Below are 25,826 nucleotides of genomic sequence, written 5' to 3' on the forward strand. Positions count from 1 at the left end.
TCTCGTTTCATTTCATGTATGCAAATACATGAAGTGAAACGACAAAGTGTTCCTGATTCCTGATTCTCGTTGTTTCTCTCCATTCTTTTAGCAGCTTCAGCATACAACAATCCCTTTTCTGCTCACATCTTTGTCAATTTCTCTTCCTTAATTCTTTTTGGACACTGTGCTGACCCCCCAGGATTACTATCCAGAATAAAACTTCTTTATAAAATCATGATGTTGTGTGGTTTGGAGACGGTGGCACTGATGAAAAGACAGGAGGCGGAGCTGAATGTGGCAGAGTTGAAGATGCTAAGATTTTCACTGGGAGTGATGAAGAAGGACAGGATTAGGAAGGAGTATATGAGAGGGACAGCTCAGGTTGGACGGTTTGGAGACAAAGCAAGAGAGGCATGATTGTGATGGTTTGGAAATGTGTGGAGGAGAGATGCTGGGTATATTGGGGGAAGGATGCTGAAGAAAGAGCTGCCAGGGAAGAGGAAAAGAGGAAGGCCAAAGAGGAGGTTTATGGATGTGGGGAGGGAGGACATGCAGGTGAATGGCGAGACAGAGGAGGATGCAGAGGACAGGGAGAAATGGAAACGGATGATCTGCTGTGGTGACTGTGATGTTCAGTATTAGGGGAATACACCTTTAAGGACACAGGGAATTATGGGATAGAAAACAGAGCAGCCACGGGGAGCGGGAAGGTAGACGAGAGTCAGTCGGATTATGTACACGTTATGCATGGAGCGAAATAAACATGCCGAAGTTCCACGGCTAATTCAGAAACAGTGTTATCATCTGTGAGAGTGAAAAGTAGGTCATTACAGTGACCACTAACGGGAGCAGCCAAAAGTAGTAGATAAAGTCATGATGTTTCACACTCCAGTACAGTAGGTAGTAGCATACACCTGTAACATTGTTTAGTAGCCACCAGTAAAACCAGCGAATAAGAACGCACCGGAAGCAGAAAAAATATTAAGACTTCCGGTGTTCGCAATACCGCGGAGCATAATTCAGGTTTGTCCCAATTATTCATAGAAAGAAATTTCCACATACAACTAAGCCAGTTTCTTACTGGAGCGAGAAAAATACAACTGTAATCTTTATATCAACGACATATTTACTGCCGTTAGCCAACTATGTTTTGTTAAGTTTGTAGCACCATGCTAGTTTGAGCGTTATACAAACGTTCTGTAGCTAGTTAGCTAGCTAAAGTAACTCGTGCTAGCTAACCACAGCATTCGACCCACACCAGCAAAGAAAACACATTTATTAATTCTTCTTTGTACTCAGTAAGTAGGATAGGTTAAAATACAACCATACTATCTGCTAACTCACTTGACTAGATTATTATACAATATCAGTGTCTTATCTGTTTTTCTCAAAGTGGCCCAAACGATGTAACGTCACAGCTTTAAAAAGGGGAGGTGGAAGGTTCCGCATGCTATTTAATCCCGAACTCAGCGAATTTTACTCATAAACCAACAACAAAGTTCGAACCCCAAAATATACCTAACATGAATCCGGTGAGTAGCAGTGTTACTCGTAGAAAATTCATTATAATTCTCGTTTTAAGTATACGCTTAACAGCCCCACATTCACAACCTGAAACTTGGAACTTTATGTATTTTGTTCACCTTAGGTTGGTGTGTGCTTTGTTTTCCTTCATTCCGACCTGTTAACGTTGATACTCAGTGCTGTAGAAACGTATCAGTCGCCAATTAGGGATTGTTGCTTTCTGACGTTCTTAACTTAGAATTCACATCAGTAGCTCACCTGTTGTTTCTGTTTGTTTGACTACCTTGCTTCACATTGTACCATCGTGTACTATACATTGTTGTCATCAAACAACAATAATGATGATCATTAGCTATCACATGGGTTAGCATCATTTCTTTTAATCATCTAAATAAAAATGTGATTATGTGATGCTTAATGAATACTTGGGTTGCTGTATCGACTGTGTTGCAGGTGGTGGAGATTGGGCGCTGATGGGGGACGAAAAAGAGACCTGGAAAGTGAAAACACTCGATGAGATTCTACTAGAGAAAAAACGCAGACGGGAATTAGAAGAAAGGATAGAGCCCAAGCGCCAGAAAAATGTAAAGTAGCCATTGATGCAAGAAATAATGCAACACATTTTTTTGTGTTTATGGCTTTGACTAAGCGCTTAAGAATATATAATTTTACAATCAACATCACAGTGTCACGATATTCACATGTGCAGTAGTCAAAACATTCAATATAAGGTCATTTATAATTATTGTAAAAAAAGTGATAAGATGTGGCCTGGTACCAAGATTTTTTTCTACTAGCCCTTTATATAAATCGTGTGACATTACTCCATCCTCTCAAGTAATATTGCTTCCTCTATTGAATTGTATGTAGTTTATATTTAATGTTTGGAATATTGAATGTGCTTCAATATCTATATCCATTCACACATTAAAATGGTTTCCTAGTAGCTGTGCACTTCATACTGTTGTGAAAATGTTTGTACATAGAATGCCTTGTAAGGCTGGATTCACACAGAATCAGGCAATGTGGTGCCTGGCTGCAGCAGTATGGGCATGTCACTACATGGCCCATTGTGGTCAGTGATCGCTGCAACGGGTCATCACAGCAATCATGGCCCACGCGGACATCTTTGGTCTGATCGCCGGCTTACATTGATTGGCCACCGCTGTGTTATGTCGGGTTGCGTTGCGGCAAAAGTTGAATGTGACTCAACTTTCTTGCCGGATGCTGCTGTGTTTTTTTGTGGAACCCCTTGCACTACCCTCATTGAAAATGAATGAGAGGCCTTATGTTTTTGATGCATTGCCTGATTCTGCCCGAATCCAGCCAAAGGGAAGCTTGTGAGTTGTGACCTAGGTGTGTCTGCTTGTCATTCCTCCCAAGTGAAGCAATGTTGAGCAAACTATAAGCTTGAACTTGCCATTCTCTCCTCTCCTTCTGTCCTCTACAGTTCATTCCATGTCCTGCTCCACAGGCGGATGATCGGGAAGCCAAACGAGACACTCCGGAGGAAGGAGAACTACGGGATCAAAGGATGGAAATAACAATTCGTAATTCCCCATACACACGGGAAGACTCCACAGAGGACAGGTATGTAGAAGTTGGAATAGTTGAAAATGTGAAAAATTTCCAAACAGGCACTGTCATGGGCAACTTGAATTGTTAAAATTCAAGGTGCTAATAACAGGTGTATGTGCAATTTGGAATGAACATGAAATCATTTCACCCCATATTTTTTCACAAAACGATGTTTTTGCTTCTCTGACAATGAATACCCTATGCCAAACGTTTTTCTTAAAATGCTAATTTATTATGCCGTTATCTGTGCTAAATGTTAGTGCTGTTACTGTTGTCAGCTTTAATTAAACAGTGTGTGCCATCTACTGAGTCCACCTATTTTTGAGAGTTTGGACTAATTGAGTTAAAGGTGCTTTGAAAGAATTGTTTTGGTAAAATATATTGTAAGTATTTCCCAGGATCAGGTTATTGTCTGGGGTCACACTTGTGACTGCTCCCAGGGGCAAAAGATTGTGAGTGGGCATGATTTGTGCTGGTAGAGAGGGTAGGTAAGTTTTTGCTGGAACTTGAATGAACAAAGCCTTGGGAGAAAAAAATCCACATGGTTGGCATTAACACAACATTGATGCCATTCAAAGTAAGCTTATAAGAATGAGATGGCACGCCTGACAAAAGCTCAGTATGTTCTTGTGCTGGATTATTTAAGTGTAACCTGATCTCTTTAACACTTCTTTCCCAGCACTGTGGATTTTTAATCTCAAGTCAAATTGCACACTGTAAGAGTTTGAAGTTTTTAGTGGCCATTGGATATAAAAAATGCAGACAGTAGTTATGCATGTCAACGTACAACACGTTACAGCTTTGTCAATCTCAAGTAAAGCTGGAAGAAACAAAGTTTGATCGATTAGACAGAGCAAATAAAGCTAAAACCAAATTGTAGACCTTGGAGCTCATTCATCAATCGTTTATCCATACAAATTTGTTCTTACGCACCCATGGAATTTTTATAGCTCTCAAAATTGTCTGACAGTCAGAAGCAAAGCATGATGGTCATTTGTAATTCCTTCCCCCCAAACATTTATTGTCTACCTCATTTATCAAATAACCCAGGCTAGTAAAGATGTCAGTGTTAGCCAATTGGTGTCTAAATTCAGGCGTTACTCAGGTTCTACACTGCTCTCTGAGACAAACTTCACAGCTAAAAAATTCCATGGGTGTGTAAGAAACAAATTGTACGTACGAACGATAGATGAATGAGGCCCAATGTGTTAAATTTGAGAATGTGACTTTTCTCCTTTAGAAAGGGAGAACAGCATGAATCAGGGTAAAGCAAAAATGTTTTCTGCGAGTAAATTTTAAATATTTCCATTGCATTTATTACAGGGGAGACGAAGACGAATCACTAGCAATTAAACCTCCCCAGCAAATAGCAAGAAAAGACAAATCTCACCACAGGAAGGAGGAGAAGAGAAAAGATAAAAGACGCCATCGTAGTCACTCTGCTGAGGGAGGTGTGTTACTATTTTGTAATTCTTTCCAGTGTAGTTGTAGCTCATAAAAAAACTTGATTTACCTTTTTTTTTTTTTTTTTTCCTGGACTAGCCAGCGGGGCCAGCCCTACAAACGTGACATGACTGGGTTTGCTGGATCAGGTGTCCAACAACATCACTGAGAGGCATGAGGACAAGCGTGCAAATTAAAGTATCCCAAATAACAATCACTCTAACAAAACTCTCACTGGCGAATTCACAAAAGGATGTGTGGCTGCAGCTTTTGCGGGCACTAAACGTGCACAAATAAGACAAAAAGAAACCGTGTATTTCTCAAAGTACCCGCAAAGGGTGAAATGCACCCCCAACTGTGCTGCCAATCAAATAGTGTCTCGGTGCTCCAGTGCTATTTGCATGTATTTAAATTAGGCAATATGCATATATTTGTTGTTAGTGTGACCCCATTCTATGCAAATGAGCCTCATTGCAAAAAAGTCCAATTCACAAACACCGGTTTTCCACCCATTTTCACTCTTAACGCAGTTAGATTGTCTTCAGAGAGTCTGTGGTAACTGAAGTGTATTTATAAGGGGTGTCATGCCCAGACTTTCCAGTGATCATAGCAGCAGTGATTGTTGACAGGCGAAGGCATCGTCATGTCAGGCGTGCTCGTGAACGGATATTTTGAAGGAGAATATAACTTTTTTGATTTAACTGTGACCAAAATCATTCGCAGATACAGGTTGCCAGGTCAAAAAATTCTTGCTATTTTTCCCTGAACCCCCTTTTATTTCTTGTAGACACTTGTCTTTGAGATTGACTTTACTTTTTTTTTTGTAAAAAAAATATTTCTGTGTAGGCTTTCCTTTTTCTCATAGCTTATGTAAAACCTCTATATGGATACCGCAATTTATGATATATATTTGTGTGTAATCCTATCATGTTTTTTCATTATTTTTAAGTTGTTTCACCTGTTATGTTATTCTCTGGGTCATGTGATTGCCTCCCATTGGCTGTTGCTAATATATAGGTGAGGCCACACCTGTTTTGTCTGTTTTTGAAGCCCTGATGATGACCTTCTGTGGCTGAAACATGTTAGCTTTTTTAATGATTTAGCCACTACAACAAAGGCATATTCCCTCCTTGCTGCTAATTTTGCTTATATTTGGAGTGGTTGAATTGTATTTGCTGACATGAAGGATGACAGTGAACCTGCCTACTGTGTTTTTGGCGCAATACCACCATTTATACTTTGCCACATTGACAATTGCTATCAGATGCAAAACAAGGGCAAATTGCACTCAGCTGAAAAACTTTATGGGCATGTTTGGACCGTAATATCATTAGTGCAATATCCTGTGACTCTGACCTTGAGACGGGGTAGATAGTGGTTGCAGGTGATTCACAATTCATGGTGCTGTCAGCGGCTGTAGTTCATTCTTGGTGAATTCCCCTGTCAATAGAGTGAGTCTTAAAAAAATGAGAGACATCCGCAGGTAGAAACAGATGAAAGAGGAGGGGGAGTTAACAGATTATTAGAATAGTTATAATTACAATTAAATTAAGTTCTCTTTCAAATCAAGCAACCCAAGATATGAGTGGAAAGTATTGTTCTTGCAAATGCATTGATAGTCTTTTTGGCTGGACTGGCCGATGGGCCTCCCCTACAAACTCGAATGTCCCTGACTGACTGGACTGAGTGACCACATCAGAGTGACTGACTGAGTGATCAAGTTGCACGATTGGGTCACTGGCTCAAGTGACCAGCAGTGTCACTGAAGTTACGCGATTGCTCGGCCGAGTGCTGGGAGGCATGAGGAAGAGCGCACAGTTAAAGCATCCCGAATAACCATCACTGACAAAACACTCAGGCGGATTCACAAAAGGATTGCGTGGGTTTTGCAGCTGCTAAACCTGCACAAATAAGACAAAAACAAAAACGTGTTATTCTCAGAGCACCCGCACAGGATGAAATGCGCCCCCTCTAACTGTGCTGTCAATTAAACAGCACAGGGGAGTAACTAGTTACATGTGATGCCGTTACATAATTAAATTACAAAATAAATGTAATTGTAATCATTACAGTTACTGAGGAAAAATATGTAATTAAATAAGTTACTAATCAAAATGTTGGTTATTACAAAGGGGTTATATCCGAATATATTCTTTTCGGTATAAAGCGTATTTGTTTTGGTGTTTGTGCTTTAAAATCAAAACATTCTAATCTGAATTCAAGTTGTAGTGAAGAAGTTTTAATAAAAGTTCGACAGTAATCAGTGTTGAGTGCTGTTGTGAGGTTTTACTGCCTGGTTTTGAGTTTGTTCTTAGGACTTTTCAGTTTATTACCCAGTTTAAAACATTTGTTAGAAAAATAATCAAAAAGTAATCAAATGTAGTAAGTAGGGCTGTCCCGAATACCTTTTTTTTTGGGGGGGGGTTCGCATTTTCCACAGCAAGTATTTAAAGGTATTCGAAGCATCGCTATCACGGGGGGATGACCGCTTGTGCAATAATCAAATTAAATAAATTACAGTTTAGACTATAAAAACTAAATTACTCATATATTGGCTGTTATTATTAATTAATTGCCCTTATCACATGCTGTCATTAGGTTGTTATTGTAATTAATTATTATGCAATTTGAGAGACAAAGGTAAAATCGGACTTCAAGGTATTTCCTTTTTATTGAAGTTAGTGCGGTGCCCGTTTGGGTGTAATCTCACCGCCGACTGGTCGAAGGGGAGATAGAATAACAAATTGGCCACAGTTTCGAACATTGACCATACACCGTATACTAGGTGTTGACCTAGTCTTTTTTTCTTTTTTTTTTAACTCGACCATAGCTTAACAATGTCATGTGATATGCGAAGTACACTTTAATAACAAATATTAGGGGGACCACTACAGAAAATTGCAGATGAACCTTTAATATCTAGGAATTCACATTATAGACACTACCACTGACTATCCTGTAACATATTGGCCACAATTTCGAACATTGCCTGAACATAGCCGAGCCATACGCTAGATGTTGTTTAAAAAAAGATTTACCAACAAATAGAGTGATGGGTGGGATTGTATTTTTGGTTTTATGGACACACGTTCTCTTGACTTGGCAGGGGGGAAACATGCACGACCAAAAGATAAAGAAAAAGAGCGCGAGAGCGATCGCAGAAAACGACAGTGGGAGGAAGACAAAGCCCGGCGGGACTGGGAGAGACAGAAACGCAGGGAACAAGCCAGAGCCCACTCACGCAGAGAGAGGTAACTACTGGCCCACACTGACTCTCACAATAGCCACTATTTCTGATTGCCACAAATCAAAATTTGGCATCTCATGACATGAGTGACCATTCCTTTTATGAGAATACTGATAACATCAAATACTTATTTTTTTTTCACTTAAGTTTTATTGTTTTTCATTTAGTAACCACAGAACAAACAAAAGTCATGCCAGAGAAATACCATATTGATACAACTTGATGTCTCTGTCTTCTTTCAGAGGTTCAAGTGGTGTCTCTATGATGGGTTTCATAAGCAGTCCATTTGCCCCATTTCTCAGTAAATTCCGATTGTTGAATTCTCAGTACATGTGTGAGTCTCCATATCAAATGTCTCCACAACAGTGTCCAGACAGTGTCTCAGTGGGAGGGTCCTCTTTGTACCATTTCCTGGGGATTTCATTCTTGGTCGCTAACAGAACTTTAACCAGATATTGGTCTTCACATTGTACATTTTCCCCTGTCAAGTTGCCTAGATATAACACCGCACATGTCTTTGGTAATTCATAACTCAGTATCGCTTTCAACTCTACCCATGCATCATCCCAGTATTTTCTCATTTTCATACATTCCCAGACAACATTAGTGTGATCTGAATTTTTCTCTGCACACAGACAAAAGTAAATTTCTTCCCACATCCTGGAGCTGGTGGTTGTTTGCTATATGTTACATATATTATGCCAGTCTTTGGATAATTGTATTTCGCTTTCTTTTTTTACATTTATCTCTAATATGCGGGGTGGAGATTCCTCTGCTCCATCACTAGTCCTTGATATCCCTCTACCTGTATAATTCTTGTATGCATTACACAGTGTCACGGTCACTCTGTTTGGTTCGTGAGGGAAATCTGGTTTTATGTCATTCTGCCGATACCCAAGGCTCAGCATTTTTGGTTTTTATTTTTCAAAGCCATCCAGCATGCCGAATTTCGCCACAAGAGGACACTGTTACATAACCTCATACGAACAGGAACAACTTTTGGATCCGTGGAAACATAAAATCCGGGTGAAAATCAGTTTAAACCGATCTGCTCCTTTTAAAAAAATCTGGGTATTTTTCGGTGAAAATCGGTAAAAACCAAAAACGCAGAGCCTTGCCGATACCCTAGCAAATCTTGGTTCTCCAAGTCAGATTCTTTAATTTTTGAAATCAATCAAACAACTTTATTAATCCCGCTAGGGGCAATGTGTTTGAAAATCTTGTGAACACAAACCACAGTAGCATGCAAACAAACACGAACAATAAATAATAACACCCCAGGGAATGCATTTAATTTTGCCCTTGTCAAGTATTGTGCTTATTGCTGTAATGCTCTTGGTTGTCCATTGTTCAAACCTGTTATCAAGGGTCCCTGTTTAACACTAGAATGACCAAGGCGGTCATTTTGACTGTTTTGGATTTTCAAAGTTTAATAACTTTGTGGGGAAAAAAGGACACAGACCTGCTGCTCACTGAATGCTCCTAAAATTGCATAGATTTGCATTAAAATTAGTTTTAGATCAACTGCACAAAAAAAAGTTATGATAAGATCTACCTAAAATGACCATGACCGGTCAAAATGACCACACGTAATTTGCGCGTCATGTCACTATTTATGACGTGTGTTGGTCGCATAATTTCCTTCGCGACGTTCATTGCTCTGTCCTAGAAACACACTAGCGTCCTCCAGTGCAGAGAAATAGTCTAAGCTTGATTTGTGATTATGTCCAACATGTCTGGTTACAGACGCCGTTTCAGACGCACTATGACTTCCACCAAGGCATTGCAGTATTTACAGGCGTTGGACAGCAGCAATTTTAAATTGTTTGAAAAATAGTATTAATGTTGTTAAAATGTTAATTTTGGTGTCAGTTGTTTCTGAACAGACATACTAACATATGCAATGCATTAATATCTCAATTGTTTATTTATCTTGACAGAAAAATGGTTGTTCTAGTAGTTTTTAAGTTCTTGTCGTTGTTTGGGACTGTTTTAATATTTATTTTCAGTTCTTTTTTTACATTTCATGTTTTAAAAGCCTTGTTACGTTTGTTAGATTAGCAATATGTGTTTTCCGTTTAATTTTTCAGGTAATAGTTTTACTTTTTCAATTTTGCTATTCAAGTTCGACCATGTCTGAAGTTTAAATGGTTTAGAAATAGTATTATAGTTGTTAAAATGTTAATTTTGGTTTCAGTCATTTCCTAACAGATACACTAACACATGCAATGCATTAAAATCTCAATTGGGTATCTCTCTTGACAGAATATAGAGTTTAAAAACCAGCGGTCATGTTGACTGCCCACATTCGTTTTAGGTAGGAGTGAAATCCTGGTTGTTCTAATGTTAAATTTGGGGTGATAAGCCATCCAGCTCAGAACTTTAACCTCCCTCTAAAAATTGTATTTCCTGACCACTGTTAACCACATTTCTAAAGTGAATTTAGTGATTGGGACAAGCATTTTCTAATTTTCCTTAAACATATCCCTATTTGCAATCATACTTTAGACATGGCATCCCCCTGCACTTTGTTCAGTATCTTTCCATCTTGTAGTATATCTTGAATCACTGTATCACACCAATACACTAAAGGTCAAAGCTGTGCAGCATAATAATATCCTGGAAGATTTGGTAGAGCCACCCCTGTCTTTTGAACTTGAAGAGTCATGTATTTTACCCCGCCGAGATGAACCTCGAGATTTTTTTGTCCCACTCCACAAACGGCTGAGGAATTTCTACTGGCAGAGATTGAAACAGATACAGAATTCTCTAACTCATTAATCTTAATGATTTCTATTCTGGCACTAAAGTCTAAGTCTAGTGCTGACCACCTTTCCATATCTTTTTGAATTTCCTGATTTAGAGCCCTATAATTACTTTCATATAATTATTTGTAGTAATCACTTCTAGATATTTTATTGTTTTTGCATTCCACCTGAAATTGTATGCTTGTTGGATAGCTTATGATGAGGAGTGATTTATGGACATAATCTGTGATTTTGCCACATTGAGTTTGTGACCTGAAAGGTAATGATAAAATACTAACAATTTCATTAGTTTAGGGAGACTGATATTTGGTTGTTTTAACTAGATCATCACATCATCTGCAAATAACCCAATTTTTTGTTCTTTGCCTTTGTCCTCCACTGATTTAATGCCTTCATCTTGTCGTATTGCTTTAGTCAAGGGTTAAATGAAATTCGTGAAGAGGGTGGGCGATAGATAGCACCCCTGTCTGGTAGATCTTTCCAGCTTAAACCAATTTACAAGACTACCATTTGTTTTTACCCCCCCACCCCCACCCCACTGTCAAGACAGATAGTGTTTTGAAGCAGTTTACTGAGTCTGTATTAAAGCCAAAATTTTCTAGGCAGAGGCTTAAAAATGTCCAGCAAATGCTGTTGAAGGCTTTTTTTGTGTCTAATCTAAGTAGCACTGCAGTTTCTCCCTTTCTTTGTACTTCTTCAGTTTCTTCAGTTTTATATGTAGTGTCCTTATGTTGTCATGTGTTTGGCATCCCTTAATAAAACCTGATTGGTCCTCATTGATTAATCCTGATATGAAGGTCTCAGGTCTTTTGGACATAATGGTTGTATACATACTTGCCTTGCCTTATAGTCACAATTCGGTATTGATATTTGTCTGTAATTTACACAAAATTCTTTGTCTTTACCTTCCGTGGAGATTACTCTAATTATGGCCCCTCTTATTCGTCTGACTAGTAGTTTTATTGCTTTGGGACCTGCGTTGTAGTATGTTTGTCTCAAGAATCAAATGTTCTTTTCTACTTCATTTCTGCATATCCCATTCACTGTTTTTTTTTTTTTTTGGCTTCTTTAATTTGATGAAGTAACCCTGGGTCATTTGAACTTTATGTTGCTGTTGTAAATTTTGAGCTCTTTCATTTTTTTCTGACATTATTCTAACGTAGTTTTTTTTTTAAGATGTGTTGTTAGAGATATTAATTTTTCATGCGTAACTGCCTTCATAGCATCCAAGATGGTGATGGAGTCTACTTCCCCATTGTTATTCTCTTCTCTGTATGAGTTTATATCCTTTTTGATCTCCTCTACAAATCCTGGATTGTTTAAGATACCAACATTCATTTGCCAAGTTTTATTTTTTTCCCTACTGTTTTAAGTTTAATGTCAGGTACAGGCAGCTATGGTCTGATACAGTGCATCCGGAAAGTATTCACACCCCTTCACTTTCCCCACATTTTGCTATGTTACAGCGTTATTCCAAAATGGATTAAATTCCTTTTTTTTCTCATCAATCTATATACCCCATAATGACAAAGCGAAAAAGGTTTTGTAGAAATTTTTGCAAATTTATTAAAAATAAAAAACTGAAATATTGCATATACATTCACACCCTTTACTCAGTACTTGGTTAAGGCACCCTTGGCAGCGATTACAGCCTCAAGTCTTCTTGGGTATGAAGCTACAAGCTTGGCACACCTATATTTGGGGTATTTCTCCCATTCTTCTCTGCAGATCCTCTCGAGCTCTGTAAGGTTAGATGGGGAGCGTCGCTGCACAGCTATTTTCAGGTCTTTCCAGAGATGTTCAATGGGGTTCAAGTCTGGGCTCTGCCTGGGCCACTCAAGGACATTCACAGACTTGTCCCGAAGCCACTCCTTTGTTGTCTTGGCTGTGTGCTTAGGGTCGTTGTCGTGTTGAAAGGTAAACCTTCACCCCAGTCTGAGGTCCTGAGCGCTCTGGAGCAGGTTTTCATCAAGGATCTCTCTGTACTTTGCTCCATTCATCTTTCCCTCAATCCTGACTAGTCTCCCAGTTCCTGCTGCTGGAAAATATCCCCACAGCATGATGCTGCCACCACCATGCTTCACTGTAGGGATGGTATTAGCAAGGTGATGAGAGGTGCCTGGTTTCCTCCAGATGTGACGTTTGGCATTCAGGCCAAAGAATTCAATCTTGGTTTCATCAGACCAGAGAATCTTGTTTCTCATGGTCTGAGAGTCCTTTAGGTGCTGTCTGGCAAACTCCAAGCGGGCTGTCATGTGCCTTTTACTGAGCAGAGGCTTCCGTCTGGCCACTCTACCATAAAGGCCTGATTGGTGGAGTGCTGCAGAGATGGTTGTCCTTCTGGAAGGTTCTCCCATCTCCACAGAGGAACGCTGGAGCTCTGTCAGAGTGACCATCGGGTTCTTGGTCACCTCCCTGACCAAGGCCCTTCTCCCTCGATTGCTCAGTTTGGCTGGGCAGCCCGCTCTAGGAAGAGTCCTGGTGGATCCAAACTTCTTCCATTTACGAATGATGGAGACCACTGTGCTCTTGGGGACCTTCAAAGCTGTAGAATTTTTTTTGTACCCTTCCCCAGATCTGTGCCTTGATACAATCCTGTGTCGGAGGTCCACAGACAATTCCTTTGACTTCATGGCTTGGTTTCTGCTCTGTCATGCACTGTCAACAGTGGGACCTTATGTAGACAGGTGTGTGCCTTTCCAAATCATGTCCGATCAATTGAATTTACTAGAGGTGGACTCCAATCAAGATGTAGAAACATCTCAAGGATGATCAGTGGAAACAGGATGAACCTGAGCTCAATTTTGAGTGTCATAGCAAAGGGTGTGAATACTTATGTACATGCATTATTTCAGTTTTTTATATTTAATAAGTTTGCAAAAATTTCTACAAAACCCTTTTCACTTTGTCATTATGGAGTATTGTGTGTAGATTGATGAGAAAAAAAGGAATTTAATCCATTTTGGAATAAGGCTGTAACATAACAAAATGTGGGGAAAGTGAAGGGGTGTGAATACTTTCCGGATGGACTGTAAATCCGCTACTCTTGTCTTGCATTCTTCTGCTCTAAATCTAGCCACTGTGTTCATGAAAAAAATAACCTATTCTTGTATAAACAGAGTGTGGGGCTGAGTAGTAAGTGTAATCATTCTCAAATGGGTGTAGTTTCTTCCAAACATCTATAATTCCCAGTTTTGTCAATGCAGTGTGTACACTGATGAGCCAAAACATTATGACCCCTCACAGGTGAACCAAATAACATTGCTCATCTCCAAACAAGGGCCCATGTCAAAATCTGGGTAGATTAGATGGTAAGCGAACAATCAATTCTCATAGTATACATGTTGGATGCAGGAGAAATGGGCAAGAGTAGAGACCTGACTGACTTTGACAAGGGCAAAATTGTTATGAGCAGATGACTTGGTCAGAGCATCTCTGAAATGACAAGGCTTGTGGAGTGCTCCCAGTCAGCAGTGGCAAGAACCTACCGACAGCGGACCCAAAGCTCATCAATGTGCAATGGCAATGAAGACTATCCTGTCTGGTCTGAACTGACAGAAGGTCTACTGTGGCAAGCGTCCTTGCCAAATCTAGTATTGCCGCCATCCTCGGGTGTTCTGCACCCTGGGCCCAGATGCTGGGGGACAACCTGGCACTGTGCCTCAAAGTTAAACTATATTCAGCTTTGACCTTTGGGACACTGACCTCTGTGATGTGCGACCCATCACAGCACAGTTTGGTATCATAGCTGCGAAATTAAAAAAAGGAGGCGCAACTTGTGCCATGTGTTGGAGTGTCCCGAATTATATAACATGATGCTTAAATCATCCTCCGATCTGACTAAAAAGTATGTGGCTTAGAATGATGTCAGTTTACAGATGGGGCTACCAGGTGGCTTGACAATTCTAAATAATTACATTTTCATAATCAGCCAGTCTATATTCACTTCTATGGCTGTGCTAATTGGCGATGTGGTTAGCTATGGCCACTGGCTGATGGGGGCTACTGTCCGAAATTGAACTCTACTCTATTCTTTCTTGAATGTTGTCATTTTAAACATTTGACAGTAGGGCTGTGCGATATGACGATAAATATCATGTGACGATAGAAAACGTTTATCGTTTCATATTAAGCTCTATCGCTTACTTCGTTGAGTCGCAAATCACTCTTTACGGCAATATTTTTTGTGGACGACTTTCCGCTCTTTGCACAGCACGGACGCAGGCAGGAAATTTGTATGAAGGCAATACAAACAAACTTGTAGGACAGTAAACGTAATGCAGAACGGGTTAATTCCTAACAGAAGAACTCCAACCATCCAGGACAAAACGAGGAGCTTGTACCTAAAAGAGGGGCTGCTTCTATCGTATGGACTTGGTTTGGGTATGAAAAGTCTGACACGGACCCGAAAACTGTACTTTGCAAAATATGCCGCACGCCAGTCCCCACAACAGACTCAAACACCACTAGCCTTTTTTTTTTCCGTTTGTTTTCATATAATTCTATAATTCAAACTTGAAGTTAACGTTTTGTTCAATTGTTATATTTTATATATTCATATTGTGAGCCGTATTTTGCTGCTATAGTTTAAACTTGAAAGTGTTCCATGTTTATGTTTGGTATTTTATATACAAATATTTATGTTAGGTCTGTGTTTATTTTTGTTTGCTGCTACAATTCAAGCAGTTCGACTGTTAAAGAGAATTATATGATGGGTTTTCTATTTTGACCATATTCACATTTTAGGCTCATATTGTTTTGTTTGCAACTATCATTGAAAAGTGTTTTATATTTACCTTTTTATATTTTATCCATTGATATTTTATATTTTGTTACATGCTTAATTGAAAAATTGTGCAAAGGTTCTAAATGAAAGGAGAAAAATAATCAAATATGAGTAAGTACCTTTTATTTGTCGAGTATATAATTCAAAATGTAATAAGAAATAGGCCTTTCCATGTGGTCATTTTATATAAACTATTAATTGAATTTGCAGAAAATGTGCTATATCGTGATATGTATTGTTATCATGATGTGAATGACCTAAATCGTGATATGTGATTTTCATCATATCGCATGCCCTTCTCGACAGTGTGAATGTAATGACCACCACCGCTCCTGGCGCTAACGCGGATCATGTGACAGGGTTGCGCCCAACCTGGCGTTGAAGCCGACGCTTTGCGCAGATCATGTGAAAGCCGCTTGACAGCAGCTGCTCATGGCCCAACTAATTTTAATAAAAGACGGGAAAAAAGAGAGAGAGAGAGCAGCAGTGGTCAAGAGCACTAGAGAGTAAATGAAGAGGTGGGGGGGCGGCGATAGTGAGAACAAAGCTGTAAATGAGAGAAATAAAACATTATTTTCTTGTAGTTACTACATTCTAAAGCACAAATAAACTAGCAGAACTTCCATGGCGGGGGGGTCCGGGTAGTGTGGCAGTCTATTCTGTTGCCTACCAACACGGATCGCTAGATCGAATCCCTGTATTACCTTCAGTTTGGTTGGGCATCCGTGTCTGCAGTGCTAAGCTGGATGTGGATATGGGTCCTGGTTGCTGCACTAGTGCCTCCTCTGGTCCATTGGGGTGCCTGTTCAGGGGGGAAGGGGAACTGGGGGGAATAGCATGATCTTCCCATGCACTACGTCCTCCTGGCAAAACTTCTCACTGTCAGGTGAAAAGAAGCGGCTGGCAACTCCACATGTATCGGAGGAGACGTGTGGCATTTCATCGTCATCCTCCTCCTCCTGGCTCTCGGTGACAGGCTGGTCTGCTGCCGCCTCCTCCTCCCCATCACTCTGCACCTCCTGCCCAGGCTCGGTCGGCTGTAGCAGCTGCCAGGGAGGTTATGCATGCAGCAGTGCCACTAACTCCACTCACACTGGGTCCTTCTAATACAGTTACGTCATCTACAGCCATTTTATCCTTCTCTGAATTATTATGGAGTTTAGGAGACTCCAAGTCTACATTTTGTGGGGTTTCACTTGTTTCTCTGTGGCCATTGGCCTCGTTACCCCACCTCCTCCCTACTTCCTTCCATTTCAGCTGCCTTATCAGCGGCTTCTGCATCCTCCACTTCCCGCTTTCTATGCGGGCAAGTGAAGTGCTTGTGTTCCACGTCCCGCACTTAAAACACCTCATAGTACCTGAACTTACATACAGTTTTGGCTATGGACTTAAAATTGCATTATTACATATGAAAACATCAGAATATGGAATCTGGATCGGTCATGGATCAGTAACATGGGTCCGATATCCGATAAGTGAATACATCAGTATCGGCACCCTATACTAATATTAGATTGGATAGGTCCCAATTGTGTATTAAGTTTTCAAAATTGTGACAATTTCTTAAGGTTGTTTAATAGCCACTGATGGTTGATTGTTCTCATTTTTATGGTGAATGATAGATAACCACTTGAAGAATTTAAATCTACCATTAACTAATTTTTGACCCACGCTGTTTTTCAACCTATTTGCATTCCTGTATTGTCGATAACCACAAAAATATGGCTGGATAGCATGTGCTGACCAGCTGACTGTCCTCTGGTGGGTCACATTCTGTATTAACTCAGTGTTTCATTTTATATAGCCACTGATTTTATTGTGCTGAGTGGTCCATGTGGAATTCCAGCTGACACAAACTACCCCTGCTGAGCAATGCAAATCAATATGTCTCTGAAAAAAGGCCCCACACACATACACACACACACACACACATTGACATGAACACGGGATGTATAGACAAAACTAATCAAATCATGATCGTCATCTGTGTTTTTTTTTTTTTATCTTTTATCTCCGCCTAGATATGGGGGATATGGGCAATCGCCGATTGTTGGGCTGACTGACGATGGCCGGTAGGAAAATTTTGACATATCGCCCAACCCTACCATTTACGCTCGCGCATGCGCAACTCACATCTAAAGTTGACTCAGATCGGGCAGCAACATGATAAAAAGTTATTAAAAGAATTTTGATAATCCAAAAAATGCCAAAGTTATAAAGGAACAACGTTCTCTAGGTTGCCGTCAAAACAGGAAGTGTGGTATTCTTGTCGTGGGCCGATCTGAGTCAACCGTAGCTGTGAGTTGTGCAAGTGTAAACATTCTACCCAGCTTTATTATATTATGAAAATAAAAAGACAGAGTTAGGTTTAGGTGAAAATGTCACTGTCACATAGCAAGCCTTTTCTTTTTGGAAACTGCAAGTTCATATTAGACTTGATCGCATTCATGTGAGGGTCTACCTAGGAGGCTGCTCATCCACAGACTGACAGGCAAAACATTTTTATTAGGTAGATGTTTTAGTCTGAGCGCTGCATACTAACACTTTTTTTTAGATAGTTCCTATTCAATTGACTTGGGTGCTGCGCAAAAGCCTTATAATGGCAAGAAAAACACTGGTTTTTCTGTCCGTTTGTGCATCTATCTGTCCGCTGCTAATCTCACATGCTACTGGGTCTTTCAGTCTAATCATTTTTGTTCACGGTTATGACTGTATGAGCAAGGACCTCTTGTGGTTGCGGTGATTCAAAACCTTTGAAAAACATGTTGTATGCCGCAATTGAGTGCTAACTCCTCAGCTGGTTTTTCGCCTAAGTCTGAACACTGGAGAAGGGCCGATATGCAGGCAGTGCCTCTGTATTTTCCCTTCTCCCAAAGGGGTGGTTTGTCACTAAGTCTGAGCACCGGAGAAGGGGAGATGCCCCTGGCAGAGATCTGCACTCTACTGAGTGCACTCTTCTAGTTTTGTTTTTAGGTATGAATTTGATGTTTTATTGGATAAAAATGTGCTTATTTTGCTGATGTCCCACGGAGGCACTCGGGAATTCAGCAGAGGCGGTGTGCCTCGGCTGCAAGCAGTTGAGGGAAAATCCTATTTGAATCATTGTTTACCCTCACGAAGGGTTCTTGTGTCTTATATGGACGACAGGGACAGGCTGGAGCAGCTGGAGCGCCAGCGTGAACGGGACCGCAAGATTCGTGAGCAGCAGCAAAAGGAGCAGCGCGAGCTGAAGGAGAGGGAAAGGAGGGCAGAGGAGCGTCGTAAAGAGCGCGAGGCACGCAGAGAAGGTCAGTTTTTGCGCTAGCACTGAATTTGAATATTAGGGAGGTAGGTTAACCCTGTCATTCCTTTTGAGGAACCACTGAATGGGACAACTCTAGGGTTTTAATGCCTTGGGTGTAGTGTTACACAAAGCCTGTGATTTAGAATTGCTTACAGATGGTTTTGAATACTCTGAGGGGTCGTGTAACCAGTTTCTGGTGCATGGCAATTATGAAGGCTCAGTTTTCTCATTGTGCGGATGGTAGCGGTAAAGAGGCAGGAGAGTGGGGCAGAGATGGAGTGTCCAACGTACTTACAGATTGACGGTTTGGGGGGGATATTGGGGGGGGGGGTTGCAGAGAAAAGAAGCAGCAGGAGAACTTAAGGGTGTGGTGGATTTCAGGGAGAGCTGGAAAAGTGATCTGAGATCAATTGTGTTGAAAATACTCAATGCATTGATGGTATCTATTTGCTAATCCATCAGGTTACTTATACTCTGTATAGCTGCATTTGTTACAGCAACTTAATATGCTCAACAGTACCTTCACACCACCGGGCACAGCCTGACGAGTATGACGACAAGCCAAAGCAGAACCACCGGAGCCGTAGTCCCAGCCGGATCCCAAGGGACCGATCAGAGCACAGCGAGCATCTGAAAATCGGGAGTGAGTTTTCCACTATGTCAAAACGCAGCAATCTCCAGCTGCCAAATTAATCCTCTACAATAGTTTTTCTTCTCCTCAGTGTCTAAGGAGGAGAAGCCTGAGGACAAGGACCTGCTTGCAGACCTCCAGGACATCAGTGACAGTGAGAGGAAGACCAGCACAGCAGAGTCCTCCATGGGTAATATGACATTTTAAATGAGACAGAACTGTTTCCTAGTAAGCCATAATCCAACATGGATCCTTATGTCTTAAAAGGCAGAGTTAAAAAGTTACATTTAAAAAGATCATTATATCTGCGTGTTACAACAATTCCAAGATAAATCAATTTGTTAGGTGAAATCATGAACAACCAGTCACAGCAAGAAGGTCCTGGTTTCGAGCCCTGGGGTAGTCCAACCTTGGGGGTCGTCCCGGGTCATCCTCTGTGTGGAGTGTGCATGTTCTCCTCGTGTCTGCGTGGGTTTCCTCTGGGTGCTCTGGTTTCTTCCCACAGTCCAAAGACATGTAGGTCAGGTGAATCAGCTGTACTAAATTGTCCCTAGGTGTGAATGTGTGTGTGTGTTTGTCGGCCCTGTGATGGTCTGGCGGCCTGTCCAGGGTGTGTCTCCGCCTGCCGCCCAGTGACTGCTAGGATAGGCTCCAGCATGCCCGCGACCCTGAGAGCAAGATAAGCGGTTTGGATAATGGATGGAAATCTTGAGCGGACGGGAGCTAAGCAGACATTGATCTGCTGCAGAGTTAATTGGGATTAGTTCTCTTTTCTTTGAGTTTATATCCAGAAAAAGTTCCAAAATCCTTCAATAATGTCAAGATCTTTGCCAGGTCCACCTTGCTCTGACATGTTTTTAACACTAGAATGACCAAGCCAGTCAATTTGACTGTTTTTTGATTTTCAAAGTTTAATAAGTTTGTTAAAAAAAAGATACAGACCTGCCGCTCACTGAATGTTCCTAAAATTGCATATGTCTATTAAAACGAGTTTTAGATCAGTTGCTCAAAAAAAAGTTATAATAAGATCTACCTAAAATGACCATGACCAATCAAAATGACTGCACGTAATTTGCGTGTGATCGTGCTTGTCATGTCACTATTTATGACGTATGTTGGTCGCATCATTTCCTTCATGAAGTTCATTGCTCTGTCCTAGAAACACACTAGCGTTCTCCAGTGCAGAGTAGTAGTCTAAACTTGATTTTTGATATTGCTAACATGTCTGGTTACAGACGCCATTTCAAACGCACCATGACTACCACCGAGGCGTTGCAGTACAAGCATTGGACAGTGGCGATTTGAAATTGTTTGAAAAATAGTATTAAAGTTGTTAAAATGTTAATTTTGGTGTCAGTTGTTTCTGAACAGACATACTAACATATGTAATGCATTAATTTCTCAATTGGGTATTTATGTTGACAGAATATAGAGTTTAAAAACCGTGGGTGGTCATTTTGACCGCCCATGGTCAATTTAGTAGTTTTTAAGTTCTGGTCATTGTTTGGAACTGTTTCAATGGTTATTTTCAGTTCTTTTTTTGCATTTCACGTTTTATAGGCCTTGTTATGTTTGTTAGATTAGCAATATGTGTTTTCCGTTTTGTTTTTCAGGTAATATTTTCATTTTTTCAATTTTGCCGTTCAAGTTCGACCATGTCTCTCTGAAGTTTAAATTGTTTAAAAATAGTATTATCGTTGTCAAAATGTTAATTTTGATTTCAGTCGTTTCCTAACAGACATACTAACATATGCAATGAATTAATATCTCAACTGGGAATTTATCTTGACAGGATATAGAGTTTAAAAACCGACAGTCATTTTGACCGCCCATGGTCATTTTACGTAGGAGTGAAATCCCGGTTGTTCTAATGTTAACAAGAACTTGATCCCCTGCGAAGAGCCACTGCCTTCTTCCCTTGATCACAATGTCTTTTCCCTTTGGAAGAGGACCTTTGACTATTCTCTGAAGCCGTTTGATATACCTGCTGCATCCTTCTGCCCCACCCCTGAGCATACTCTGGGTAGGACTTGTGCTCATCTGTCCGAATGTGGCCAAGCAGGAGGTCTATGGGGAGTCGAGGTAGTTGACCAAAGAGGGGGAAGTGTGGTGAAAACCTGGTTGCCTCATGCCGGGTACAGTTGTATGCATGCACAAATGTGTGGCAGGGGAGTCTTCCATCGTGACTTCTGGTCCTCAGGGAAAGTGCGCAGCATCTGCAGGAGAGTTCGATTCATCCACTCCATTGGGTTGCCCTAAGGATGATACGGTGTTGTACAAGAGTGTGCTACCCCAGCTAGTTCTTGGAGCCTCGCAAACAGCCGTTTCTCAAATTCTCGCCCCTGGTTATGGTGAAGTTTCTCTGGATACCCAAATCTAAGGATGAACTCATAGAGTATCTTTTCTGCTGCTGTTCCCCCAGATTTGTTGAGAGTAGCATAAGCTTGAACAAACCTAGTAAAGTGGTCTTCTAACACAAGTATATATTCATAACCACCTTGGCTTGGCTCTAGATGTAAAAAGTCCACCGAGACTAGTTCAAAAGGAGCACTAGATGTCAGTTTGCCCATTGGAGCCCGCTGCTTGATATTGGGTCGTTTCTGCTTTATGCAACTGCACTTCCTGTTGATATATTCTTCAACTTCCTTTTGCATAAAGGCCCAGTAAAATCCCTTCCTTACCAGGTGTACAACCTTGTCAACACCCGCATGCCCCGTGTCATTGTGCAGGTGCTTTAATACCGTCTCTTTGAATATTTCTTTGAGTACCAACTGCCTTCTGCTGCCAACCTGCCGGTACAGGATTCCATCATCGAGCTGGAGTTTTTTCCACTCATGCAGTAAGCACTTTACCGATGCACACATGGTTCTTGGTCTAGTTCTGATGGTGCTTGCTTTTTTGACATGTAGGCTATCCCGTCTTTAATACCCTGATCATCCTGCTGTGCTGCACGAATCTCTTCACTCTTCAGGGGGATCGCCGCTTCCCCTCTTTTGTCCTTAGGCCCTGGGGTCTCAATAGACAGTGCAGCAAACCATATCTGCTCACTCTTTGAGGCTTTGCTCCCATGCCAGATGGCCGAAATGATATCATGTCATCATGCCAGTGAACTCCTCCTCACCCTTTTGCAGGTCTATGGGGTGTCTGGAGAGGGTGTCTGCATCAATATTGGCTTTTCCAGGGTGGTACTTAATATCAGAATTGAAGCCTGCCAGTTCACCCACCCAACGATGTCCCACAGCATTCAGTCTGGCTGTACTCAACACATAAGTGAGACATTTATTATCAGTGTAAACCGTAAATGATGGGGCATAGTATAGGTAGTACGGAACTTATCACGTATAGCCCACTTTAATGCTAGAAAATTCAGGTTTTTCTGAATTCAAGTGGTAATTCTTTTCTGCTGCTGGTAAGGTCTTGGAACTGTAGCCTATGACTCTGAGCTTGCCCTGCTGTTGTTGATACAGCACTGCACCAAGTCCATCATTGGAAGCATCTGTATTCAAATCTGGGATATACCAACACTGGTGATTCGGTCAACATGTCAACCAACTGATCAACAGCTGCCTTGTGAGCTTGTGTCCATACTACAGGCGTTCCAGATTGTAGCTGCACAGAGGCTTTTGTTTGTTTCCTTCCTGTTGTCTTTTTTTCCCCCTTTGCACTGGTGTCTTGGCTTCCTTGGACTGAAGGAGTTCATACATGGGTTTTGCAATTCTTGAGAAATCTTATATGAAAGTTCTCTAATAACTCAAGAATCCAAATTTGGGTGGCATGGTGGCCCAGTGGTTAGCACTGTCACCTCACAGCAAGAAGGTACTGGGTTCGAACCCTGGGGTTGTCCAACCTTGGGGGGGGGGGTCATCCCAGGTCATCCCCCACTTGGCAAGCCCTGCACCCAGCACTTCACATCTCTAACCTGCCTACTTGGAATGCTGACTCCAGTTTTCCCAGACTTCACCATGCAGCTGAAGTCTTCCTACACATCGACCATAGCCCCAACTGAGTCAACCCCAGTATCAGCGATGCTCCTCTTAACTGTTACTTCCTTTAGTAGAGCATGGAGGTCTGTTCCATCCGTCCCCTTTATAACTTCCCTCACTACATTGAAACCTACAAGCGGAAAGCTAAGATTACTTTGGCTCAATAACATGGGCACCTCTATGGCCAGTCGCCCATATCTGACAGGTTCAATGACAGTGTCTCATAGATTTTTGTCAAGCCAACTTCTCCCAACATTAGTGACCTGGGCACCAGTATCCAATATTGTCTCACAATACACCCCATTTATCAGGCACGAGAGTAGGCATTTCTCTCCAATCAATGGCGCCACAAGTTTGGTTCCCTGGTTTTTTTTTCTCATTTCTCAACATTTGTTTGAGTGGCTTCTAAATTGGTACTATGTTTCAAACCCTCATTAGGGGACATGCTTGAAGGTAAGGTCACAGGCTGTCTGCTTCCAGTGACCCCTTCAAGTTTCCCTGTCTCTGCACCTTCAGTAAACAGCCCACTGCCCGGTGCCCAGCTTGACCACACTTGAAACAGTGAACACACTTCTCATTACCCTGTTTGATACAGCTGTTACACTTGCCCTTTTCCTGTCGGCTTTGAGACACTGCTGTTTTCACTACCATGGCATACACACAATGTTTACTCTCCTCCACTGTGCCTCTGACTGTGAGCATTTTTTCCAGGTTTTTGGTAAGGGAGGAAAACTGAGCTGTTAACTCCAGTATGGCTTCTCTATTGGCATGTATGTCTGCCTGCAGAGGCCCTTGCTCTGCTCCCTTCTCAGAAGCGTTTTCACTTCTCTCACTTCGCTGCACTATGTAAGCACTCACTGAGCAGTGTCTGCCTGACCCCCCCCCCCAGACATGTCTGCCTTTCCGTTTACTTCCTCGTGATTAGGCCAATAATAACGGCATCTGTCACGTTAAGGTCATTAATGTAAGGTTTTACATCCCTCCTGACATTGAGTATTTGTCACTCAAGGTATGAGGTGCGGAGGAACATGCCCTGGACCAGGTTTTTGAAATCTGAGAAGCACGAGCAGCATGCTATGCTCACACTCGAGAAAGCACTGTGGCCATCCAATCATATGATGAGCCCGTTGCTAGCTTGGCTGCTCGTGGTAACATTAGAGCTAAGAGCCAAGTTTGCTGCAAATGTGTCCGCCCAAGCTACTGGCTCCGTAGCTACCAATGCTCAGCTGAGCAGTGAGCGGACAGCATTCAGCAGTTTTTCTCTGACAGCTGCATTGAAGGCAGAAATACTGTGGGTGTTGAGTCCAGGAAACCAGACAACTAACTTCACAGAAATAGAAGAAAATTCTGCAGCGACGAAAATAGCAGTGCTGATATAAAAAAAATTAAACACAGGAGAAGAGCAAAGGAAATGAGAGAGCAGTTGCTAATGCTAGATGGTGAAATTGATGAGATGGCTGATGAGCTGTGCCACAGGTCCTGGGAGACATGGCGTCCATTGACAAACAGGGTCAAAAAACTTTAGATTGATTGTGCCGTAGAGGGTCTTAAAGGAAACACCCTTGCATTTGACTGGGTCTACCTATATAGTTTTATTTTCATTAATTAACAAGAAGGCTGTTGTCAGCTAATTTGCACAGAAAATCGCTTTTATATTCATATTCAATAAAACTCAACAGTGTATACTGTCGATTTTTTTTCCCCATGGAGATGGTATTTTTTCTATTTAGAGGTATTCAACAGGTCTTAAAATTCATTAAATTTGTACTTTAAAAGTGCAGTACTTTAAAATGTGCAGATACCCTGTACAAGGAATGCAGAATTACTTGATTTGAAATTGGAACTTTGAACAATTTTCAATGTTTAAAATGCATAGGGCTGCTGGTTTTCTGAGCTATTTCCACTTCTACACAATCACCAAAATCTGTTTTGGTGACCCATGCTCTCTAGTAGGGTGGTATCCAGTGTTTTCATACCATCAAACAGTCCCCTATTATCCTGATATTACCAGGGTATACAGTGTATCATAGGATGCTTCGAACAAGTTGGACAGCGAAACGAAGGAATGCGAGCATTCTTAATGAATTGGGAAGAAAAAGAGGACTAATGGCACACATAATGAAAAGAAAGCTATCATTCTTTGGGCATACCTGTTGTCCAGGTGGGAGTAAATTAACCAAGTCAGCGATTTTGGGAACTACACCAGCAAAGCGCAAGAGAGGCTGACCAAAAAGGCAGTATCATGATGACATCAAAGAATGGCTTGGTCTGAAAATATCGGAGGCAACAAGATCAGCTCAGGACAGAGAGAACTGGAGGAGGCTTGTTTGGCAAGCATGTCATCCTGATGGTGCTGGCAACCCTCGCTAACGAGGAAGCCTTGACGAAGAAGAAGACAGTATTACTGGCTTACAAAAAAAAGACTACTGTGCCAATTTGCAAATGTGGTCACGGCAATCTTCCATTATTTAGAATTGTTTATTCACAAATCCACTTGGATATCCTATCAGACTTTGTTATCCAAGTCTGGAATGGCGGTTTTGGGAAAGAATGTCGTCCCAGGCAACTTGTTAAGTGAATCATGTGTTTGGATCATGCCTT

The 25,826-nt window shown here is 41.3% G+C and overlaps 1 protein-coding gene across 7 annotated transcripts in view; it reads left to right on the forward strand.

Annotated features, from left to right (window-relative positions):
- The first annotated feature begins 986 nt into the window (after positions 1-986).
- Positions 987-25,826, forward strand: part of cdk11b (cyclin dependent kinase 11B) — a 36,878-nt gene continuing 12,038 nt past the window's right edge. For 2 of the 7 annotated variants that reach the window (XM_056274722.1, XM_056274724.1), the window contains exons 1-10: positions 990-1,005; positions 1,376-1,514; positions 1,960-2,090; positions 2,957-3,096; positions 4,408-4,535; positions 7,634-7,778; positions 17,350-17,400; positions 18,476-18,615; positions 19,129-19,254; positions 19,334-19,432. In XM_056274722.1, the coding sequence (XP_056130697.1) occupies positions 1,980-2,090; positions 2,957-3,096; positions 4,408-4,535; positions 7,634-7,778; positions 17,350-17,400; positions 18,476-18,615; positions 19,129-19,254; positions 19,334-19,432 (940 nt within the window). In that variant the 5' untranslated portion in view covers positions 990-1,005; positions 1,376-1,514; positions 1,960-1,979. Of the gene's footprint in view, positions 1,006-1,375; positions 1,515-1,959; positions 2,091-2,956; positions 3,097-4,407; positions 4,536-7,633; positions 7,779-17,349; positions 17,401-18,448; positions 18,616-19,128; positions 19,255-19,333; positions 19,433-25,826 lie in introns of all 7 variants that reach the window. The other 5 variants (XM_056274726.1, XM_056274723.1, XM_056274725.1 and 2 more) reach the window with 5 other exon arrangements.

The sequence above is a fragment of the Lampris incognitus genome, chromosome 2 (assembly GCF_029633865.1).
Source record: "Lampris incognitus isolate fLamInc1 chromosome 2, fLamInc1.hap2, whole genome shotgun sequence".
NCBI lineage: Eukaryota > Metazoa > Chordata > Actinopteri > Lampriformes > Lampridae > Lampris > Lampris incognitus.